General features: G+C 65.0%; 1 protein-coding gene across 1 annotated transcript; it reads left to right on the plus strand.

Moving 5' to 3' along the window:
* Positions 1 to 210: 210 nt before the first annotated feature.
* Positions 211 to 8723, plus strand: LHX5 (LIM homeobox 5). The gene is made up of 5 exons (XM_049620171.1): positions 211 to 383; positions 2411 to 2634; positions 3347 to 3624; positions 4314 to 4479; positions 8176 to 8723. Exons 1-5 carry the CDS (start codon positions 211 to 213, stop codon positions 8541 to 8543), a joined length of 1209 nt encoding a protein of 402 aa, XP_049476128.1. The 3' UTR covers positions 8544 to 8723.
* The last annotated feature ends 325 nt before the right edge of the window (positions 8724 to 9048 follow it).

Raw genomic sequence — 9048 nt, forward strand, 5'->3', positions numbered from 1 at the left:
AGGCTGTGAAGGCCACCCCTCCCCACCCCACCCCCGGCAGCCCAGCGCCAGGCCAGCGATCATCCAAGGACTTGACCGGCTGAGTCTTGGTCCGGACCGGACTCGCCCGGCGGCGGCCGAGATAAGAGGCGGAGCGCAGCAGCGGGGCCCGGGGGCCCGAGGGCCGGGGGCCCAAAGGGAGGGCAGGGCGGCCCGAGCCGCCGGGGCGCTATGATGGTGCACTGTGCTGGTTGCGAACGGCCCATCCTCGACCGCTTTCTGCTGAACGTGCTGGACCGCGCGTGGCACATCAAATGCGTTCAGTGCTGCGAGTGCAAGACCAACCTCTCGGAGAAGTGCTTCTCGCGCGAGGGCAAGCTCTACTGCAAAAATGACTTCTTCAGGTAAGAGGCCGCGCCGCCCTGCTGCCTGCGCGCCCGCCCTGCGCGCGCTCCTCTGGGGCGCCCGGGCAGGGGGACACCGCCAAAGCAGCCTCCTTGGGCTCCCAACCTTAAACGGGAAGCGGGGCAGCCCACTGCTCTCCTCCTGCCCTTGGTCCGGGAAGGCGCCCGAGCCCGGGCGGAGTCAGAAGAACGCTGCTTCGCTGTCTCTAGTTCGCTCCTCCAGCCCGGCCTGGAGCCGCGGGGGGGCAGGGCGGAGAAGCCCTGAGAAACTTGCTCGCCACCCATCTCTGCCCCTTCCCCGCAGCTGCGACCCCAGGGTGGAAGTTCAGGCCCGGTTCTGAGAGAGGAAGAATTTTTGCCTAAGTTAGGGACTGCTGGAGGCTTCTCCCGGCCGGCAGAGTGCGGGAGCCCAGGGGCTGACCTCCCGCAGGCCAGGGCCCCAGAGCCCTCCTGGACAAGCCGAAACTTCCCAACTCCGAGGGGACTCAGTCAGGAAGATCTCCTCTGATGACGGAGGGAGGGAACCTTCTCCTCCTTGCCCCCACCCCACCCCCAACTCCTTAAACATTTTCTCCCGCGTTGAAATGTCCAAACGAAATCGAAGCTGAGAATCAGGACCTCCAGGGTCCAGTCTGCGATGTGTCACCTCCCTTTGCCACCCACGGATCACTTTTCTGGGCCTCAGTTTCCCCAGCTGGGAAATGCCAGGGGATGACCTGAAAGGCTGTGGGGTTTTCGGCAGCTCAGCCCTGCCTGCTTCCGCCAGGCGCCCAGAGCCGGCTTTGTGCGTGCGAATTCCCGGGCACCAAGGGAAGGGGGGCGTGATTAACGCCGCGGAGAAAGGCTGTTCTCCGGCCCCAGCAGCCAGGCACCAGGGAATTTGAACGGGAGAAAATGTCAGCCTCGGCTTTACACGTGTAAACTCCCTGGCTCCGGAGGCCTGAGGCCCCTAATGTGGTGCTGCTTTGCAAAGTGCCTAATGATTTTTGATAAGGTGCATATGGCCAATTACGCTGCCGGATAAGGCCAAAAGTGACTTATGGCTTCTAATGCCCTCACTACATCAACGTCACCCAAATTCGCCCTGTTTAGAGACATGGGTATGAGTCGATGGGGGGCCCCAAAGTCCTGGGTCCTCACTCTCCCCCTCGACCCACACCTCCCCCCTCCCAGTGCTGGCCTGCACCACCCATTTGGGGGGAGGCTGGCCTTCTCCAAGCGCTCAAGGAAGAAAGAAAAGGATTTAGATCAGGAACGCGGGAAAGGGGGGATTTGAGAGATCCTGTGTACTGGCCGTGCAGGTTGAGGATTGCCTTCTGGTTACATTCTCCCAGTTCCTGCCAGGGCCAGAGATTGGGGACAGGGAGGGGCGGAGGAGACCCGATCCCTGCTTTCCGGAGACCATCGCTCTGAGGCCCTGCTGTCCACAGGCTCCCAACTAGCTCCAGCGGGTCCCAGAGTGGTCCCGGACTGGAAGGCCTCCAGCGCCCGTGGCACTGGGAGTCAGCTAAAGGTCCCTTCCTCCTTGCTCGGGTCCAGCTCCGAAGAGCTCCCCACCCCGTTGATAGGACCTGCCATCCGGGCCCGTCTGGCCTTACCCGGGCCCCAGCAGGCTGGAAAAGCATCCAGGAGGCAAAGGAAGGGGTGGTCCAAACCTGGCTTGCCGGGCTTAAAATGCCTCCTAACTTGGAGATCCAAGTTTGCCTCAGGAGAGCAGCCGGGGCGGATCTGGCAGGGACGGGGCTGGCATCTCGGGGTGCTCTGGCCTGTGTTTGGCTCAAGGCTCCAAGCTGTGTGTGGATAAACCTGAACAAGGCACGCGACAGTCGCAGCCCCAAGCACAGCCCGGGACATTTGTCTCATCTCTCTTGCGCTAGTCGGACAGCATAGGATTGGGGTCTCGTTTGACAGATGTGGACGGGGCGGGGGGGCTTCTGAGAAGCTAGGGCGCGTGGGAAGAGGTCAGGGGCTCGAGGGAATGGGACGCCGGGCTGCTCCGAGGTGACAGGCCACGTTGCGTTCCGCAGGCGCTTTGGCACTAAGTGTGCAGGCTGTGCGCAAGGCATCTCGCCCAGCGACCTGGTGCGCAAGGCCCGCGGCAAAGTGTTCCATCTCAACTGCTTCACCTGCATGGTGTGCAACAAGCAGCTGTCCACGGGCGAGGAGCTCTACGTCATTGACGAGAACAAGTTCGTGTGCAAGGATGACTACCTGAGCTCCTCCAGCCTCAAGGAGGGCAGCCTCAACTCAGGTAGGAGCCCTCCTCCCCTGCCCAGCCGGGGGCCCTGAGACCATGCGGCACGGCCAGCCCGGCCCTCTCTACTTTGCACCCCACCCCCCCGCCACCAACCCCCCACACCCCCGTGTGCGTTCTGTGCCAGGCTCGGGGCTCTCCGCTCCCACCAGGCATTTCTGGGGCAAATGGAAGGGGCGGTGAAGGGGGACAGCATCTGGAGTCTGTCCCCACCAGATACGGACTCCCGGCTCTTTCCCGCTCTCCTTTCCTGGAGGGACCTTTTCCGAGCTGCCCTCCTCCCCCAGTTTGGAACCACACGACTCCCCCCACTTTCCGAATCTTTTCAGCTCCTGGTAACTTCAGGCCGCTCTGGGAGGACGGTCAGTGGGGTCTGGAGGAAGGAGAGAGGGGAGAAGGCGTCTGTGGCCTCCTCCCGGTCCCCTCTCCGCGAAGGCCAGGCTCCCCCAGAGGGCGTGCCTGCCCCTCACCTAGGCCATAGCCGAAAAGTGCTGGAGAGGGCTGGAGAAGGGTCTCTCCGAAGGCCGGGCCCCGCCTGGAGGGAGTGGGCGGGCGCCGGGCCCCTGGGGGAGGGGCTGTCGCAAGGCTTGGGGAGGAACCCGGCGCGGGTAGCGGCGCGCCAGGGTCGGCGGGAACCCGCTACCCGGTTGCAGAGACCTTGGGCCGCCGCTGACGCCGGGGTCCTCTTCCCGCTCTGTGCGCCCCGCAGTGTCATCCTGTACGGACCGCAGTTTGTCCCCGGACCTCCAGGACCCTCTCCAGGACGACCCCAAGGAGACGGACAACTCGACGTCGTCGGACAAGGAGACGGCCAACAACGAGAACGAGGAGCAGAACTCGGGCACGAAGCGGCGCGGCCCGCGCACCACCATCAAAGCCAAGCAGCTGGAGACGCTCAAGGCTGCCTTTGCCGCCACGCCCAAGCCCACGCGCCACATCCGCGAACAGTTGGCGCAGGAGACCGGCCTCAACATGCGCGTCATCCAGGTGCGGCTGGGCCCGGGTCGCCCTTTCCCAGCCCAGAGGAGCCCCGGAGCCAGGAGGCCCACGGGAGCCTCCCACCCAGCCTCCTTGGCCAAGAGTGCGCCGAGCTGGGGTCTGCCAAAGGGCAGACTCTGTGCCCGAGGTCAGGGCAGGCTGGTCAAACTCCTAACCGAAAGATTCTGCAAAGCCCCGCTGACCTCCTGACGGCGCGATCTTGGGCGGGTCACTTCACCCCTCGAAATCCCGCCCCCTCCCCGTTCAAGGAGTTTTAAGCCTCGCTGGGGTACCCCCTCCCTTCCTCTCCTATTTCGGAGCGGAGAAGAAGGCAAGGTTCTCCAAGTGCCCTCTCCCTGCGCCGGTGCGCGGGCGGACGGACAAACGGCCAGAGCCCGGCTGGGGAGCCGAGGGGCCGGGACCAGGGCCGTGCAGGGCGGGAGGCCTTTATAAAGCCGTCAGGCCGGGGGCGGGCCGAGGACCAGAAGCCCAGGTCTTTATGAGTCGCCCCACGGGTCCGCGAAATCCTTCACCCTTGGCTGGTTCCCCGAAGCCCCTCTCCACCTCTCCTGGCCTAATCCGCCCGCCCCCGCCCCTGGGCAGTCTTGGTGAGGAGGCTATAGAACCCAGAAGGAGCGGCCTGGGCAGGAAGGAGAGGGCACCCCGGATCGGAGCTCACAGTCCCTGCTCTGTCCCAGGTGTGGTTCCAGAACCGACGGTCCAAAGAACGCAGGATGAAACAACTGAGCGCGCTGGGCGCCCGGAGACACGCCTTCTTCCGGAGTCCGCGGCGCATGCGTCCGCTGGGCGGCCGCTTGGACGAGTCTGAGATGTTGGGGTCCACTCCGTACACCTACTACGGAGGTAAGGGTCCCCCCTCACCTCGGAGCGCGCTGCCCTACACCCAGGCCCGTGCTGTTCTGGGGGTTGAGGACGCAGGTCCGGATCCCAGGCGCCGTTGGCCGCCAGGGACGCTCTCCCTCCCTTCTACTCACGCGGGAGGTACATACACAATCACGAACACACCTTAACAGAAGCACAGCAACGTAGGCGTGTGCACTCTCCTACTCCTGAACCCCAAATCAGACACCCATACAGCGACACACACAGATGAACACCCACGCACCCACGCAGGACTCATGGGTACACACTCCCTTGCACACACACTGGAGTTCAGAGACCTCGTGGACACAAATCTAGACACATGATCCCACACAACAACACACAGGTGGGTGCCACTCCCCAGTTACATTCAATGACAAATATACCCAAAGAAACGCACAGGCTCACACACTCCCAAGCGTCATGCCAAGGCGAGCGCTGGCAAATCCACCTGCCCCCTGCGCCAGCCGGACACACAGCCTTCGTGCTGCCCTTGCCCCGTGGCCTGGTGTCCCTGGCCCCAGCGGGAACACAGGCACTGGAGGGCAGCGCGGGCGGTAGGGATGGAGGGGTCGGGATCCATCCATGGCTGTGCTGTGCCCCCTGGGCGTCTGGAACTGTCCGCCAGGATGCCGGCCGGGCGCTCTGGGCAGGACTCCCGCGCGCTCTCCAGCTCCAGGCACGCCAGTGGTCATTAGGGTTGGAGTTACTAGATAGAATTGGACGAACCCGGTTCCCCACTCCGGGTCTTTGGAGCTGCAGGGGGCCAGGAGCTGGACTCTGCAGACAGAATTCTGCTGTTGCTGTTACCGGGTTCAAGGCCTGGGTGAACTCTCCTCCTGGTCACTCCTTTTCTTCCTTCCCTCCTCTTCTCCTTCCTCCCTAGTCTCCTCACCACCACCACCCCCCCCTTCCATTTCCTTGGCATTTGCCTGGCGACCCATTCCAACCCCCCACTGCCCTCCCAACTCCCTCACCAGGTCCTGCGCTTCCCCAACCTTTGGGCTCAAGGAAAACACCTCCCGCTTCTGTTTGTTTCTGAGCCTCTGAATTTGGAGAGCCCCCAGGAGTGCCTATGCCTCAGACACATCTCTGCTGAGTTGCTCAGTGCCACAGGCCTGTGGGGGGCTGGTGTCCCGGATTGGGGAGAGGTGACTTTTCTTAGAAACGTGGGTTTGGAGGCAATGCCGAGGCCCGCGGGTGGGCGCCTGGCACGCGGGCCGACCCAGGAAGGAAGGCTTCCGCACATTGTGCGTCTAGGAGGTTAGATCTCACCTCCGGCCAGGGCCGCCAGAAATTGTGGGCATATGGGGCCGCTGTGTTCTGGGGAGAGACTCTGCGGTGGCAGGGCCCTGACTGGGGGGCTGCAGACGCCCAGGACGGCTGGCTCGGATGGTGGACGTGTCCCGGGGTCTTCAGTCACCAACTCTCTCTACCTATCTTTGCGTCCTTCGGCTCACGATCTCCGCCCGGCGCGGGGAGATGGTGGGGCGGCGCCGTCCGGAATTTCTCCCCGCCTGGGTAATTAAGCGAGGTCTCCCCGAGGACTCGTGTGCCCCCACCGGTCCCGCTGCCTCCTCTCCCCGCGCGTCTGCTGGATGGGGCGGGGGCCTGGACACGCGGGCCCCTCTTTCTCCAGGAATGGGGGGCAGGACCCCCGCCCCCCCAGCCCCAGGGAGGCAGCCCCGCCTAATCCGCGCTGGGAGATCCCGGCGGCGGCGGCCGGCAGCGGGCGAGAAAGGGGCTGGGCGGCGGGGCCGGCGGCTCCCCGTGGGAGCGCGGACAAAGCCCCAGCTGCGGCTTTTGTGCCCTTTTCAGACGGCGTTTGTTCCAATTACCTCCGGCCCGGCCGCCATATGGGCGGAGGCGGCGCGCTGCGCGCGGGGGCCGCGGCCCTGGCTGGCTTGCCGGCTCGCCCCGAGCCGCGGCCGGCCCCCATCCCCGTCCCTCAGGGGCCCCAAGTTCGCCGCTTCCAACCTTTCTCTTCGCTTTCGGGGACGAGTGGTTTTTAAAAAGTTAATTGGCCAACGCTTTAGCTGTTGCCGAAACCGTCGACAAGCCGCGCGCCTCCGGGCACCCCCATTTGGACTGATTTTGGGGTTTGGAGAGGGAAGGGAGCCGGCGGCAGGGGACGTCCCGAATTCGCCCCGGCGACGGAGACCCCCCAAGACGGAGTGCGAGGGGGGGGGGGGGCGTGCAGAGGAAACCCCGGCTTGGGGGCGCGCTGGTTTTCCCACCGCACAAAGCGGGTTATTGTCACCGGTGGCCGCTACAAGGTGCTCCTTCCGTGGGGTCCCACACCTCAAACCTTCACGGGCGGAGGAGGGGAGGAGGCTGCCTGGAAAGACCCAAGCGAAGGGGTTCTGGAAGGAGGTGAGAGAGGTGATGCGGAAACAATTTTCTTGAGAACCAGGGGGGCTTGTCACCGGGAGCCCCTGCGCCCCCTGGTTTTGGGGGGGGGAATGCGATGTGTGCATTTTTCTGGAGAAAGCCCATAGCTATCACCAGATTCTCAGAAGCACTCAGTGTCCCCAAATGTTTCCGAAGCTGGGTGTCCTGGCAAACCGCCCCCCCCCCCCGTGAGACTGAAGGCCCCAGCCTTCCCGCTGAAGTACCCACGAAGCGTTGGACGTGACCAGGCGAATACCCTCCCTCCTTCAAGTTCCGGCTTCTAGTAAGGCCGGCACAAATGGTGGGACCCCCACATTCACCCGGAAGGTCCAAGGGCTGTGTTTGAGGGGGCGAAGGACCGGCCAGGGCCGTGGGGTTCCAGGGGCTGTCAGAGTTCTGGTTGCCAGGTCCCCAGGCCAACTCCTCAGCCCTGCTCTGCTGCTCAGGCAGGGGGCAGGGGACCAGGTCCGGCTTCTTCCCCCCCCCCCCCTCCCCAGGTCGCCGGCCCCTCTCAACCATTTGGTGCTCTGGTCTCTGGCCACCCCAGCATCCCCCACCCAGCTCTTCTCCGGTCTCTCTGACTCATCTGCCGGGTCTCTGGGCGCCTCTGTCTCTCCTGGCCTCCCCCCCTCCCCGGCTCTCGATGGGTTTTTCACCGTGTATCTCTAACCAACGGTCCATCTCATCCCTTTCTCTGTGCTTATCCTAGGCGATCGCCCTGGTCTCTGTCTCTGCCTTGGGCTTGGTGCCTCTGGGTCTCTTTTCCGACCTGAGTCTGGGGACTCCCTCCTGGGTCCCCTCTTCGCCCCCCTGTCACACTGTTCACTGCCCATCTCCCAGTGACCCTGTCTCTGGCTATTTCCGTGTCTCCGGCTCTTGGTGGATCTCCCCACTTCAAAGGCACCGTCTCGGATGGTTCACTGACTCTGTGTCCACTGTTCTCTGTCTCTGTCGGGGAACCTCTGACTTTGAAGTCACGATATTTTTCTGTCTGTGCTTCTGGCTCTGGTCCTTGTGTCTCTCAGCCTGGGTCCCTGGGCCTTCGGGCAGCTCTCATGGTCTCTTTCGGGAACGCTTGTCCCGGGTGTGGGGGGGGGCGGGGGGAGGTGTCTGTGTCCTCGTCTGCCAGCCGCCCTCTCCCTTGGTCTCCTCAGGCCTCCCCGCGGGGCTCGCCAACCTGAGTCGGTGTGCGCCCCCCCCTCCCCCCGCGTCCGTCCGTCCGTCCGCGTTCCTCCCGGCCCGGCCGCCTCTGACCTGTCCCTGTCTCCTCCCCGCCCCCTCCCGCAGACTACCAAGGCGACTACTACGCGCCCGGAGGCAACTACGACTTCTTCGCGCACGGCCCGCCGTCGCAGGCGCAGTCCCCGGCCGACTCGAGCTTCCTGGCGGCGTCGGGGCCCGGCTCGACGCCGCTGGGCGCGCTGGAGCCGCCGCTCGCCGGCCCGCACGCCGCCGACAACCCCAGGTTCACCGACATGATCTCGCACCCGGACACGCCGAGCCCCGAGCCGGGCCTGCCCGGCGCGCTGCACCCCCTGCCCGGCGAGGTGTTCAGCGGCGGGCCCAGCCCGCCCTTCCCCATGAGCGGCGCCAGCGGCTACAGCGGACCCCTGTCGCATCCCAACCCCGAGCTCAACGAGGCCGCCGTGTGGTAAGGCCGCGGGGCCGGGCCGCCCCCGGACGCAGCCGCCCGAACCGCCACGCCGCCCTCAGGGGTTCCCTCTCGCGTCCGCGCGCAGCGGCAGCTGCTCCTCGGCGGGGCGCGCGGGGGCGCCCCGGTATCCACCCCGCGGGGCCGTCCCGGCGGCGCGAGCGGTGCTCGGGACCAAAGTCAATCCTGCGGAGGGTCGAGAGATTTCGAGCAACGCCCTAGACTTCCCCCGACCCCCGCCACCACCGCCTCTTCGGACCGAGAGAGGGTTGAGGCCCAGCGGCGAGGCTGACGTTCCCCCCTCTCCGCCATCCGAGTGGCATTTGGTAACCTTATTTCTCACTCTGCTTCCCCCCGTCTTTAAAACAAGAGGATCAGAAAAAGAGAGAGATGGAAGGGAGGGCGAGGGAAGGGAGCAAAATGAGGAAGAGAGAAGATGGAGAGAGAGCGCGAGAGAGGAGCGCGCTCGAGGGGTGGGGGGGGTGTCGCCGGGAGGACGAAGGATCCGC

Source organism: Panthera uncia, assembly GCF_023721935.1.
Source record: "Panthera uncia isolate 11264 chromosome D3 unlocalized genomic scaffold, Puncia_PCG_1.0 HiC_scaffold_8, whole genome shotgun sequence".
Lineage (NCBI taxonomy): Eukaryota > Metazoa > Chordata > Mammalia > Carnivora > Felidae > Panthera > Panthera uncia.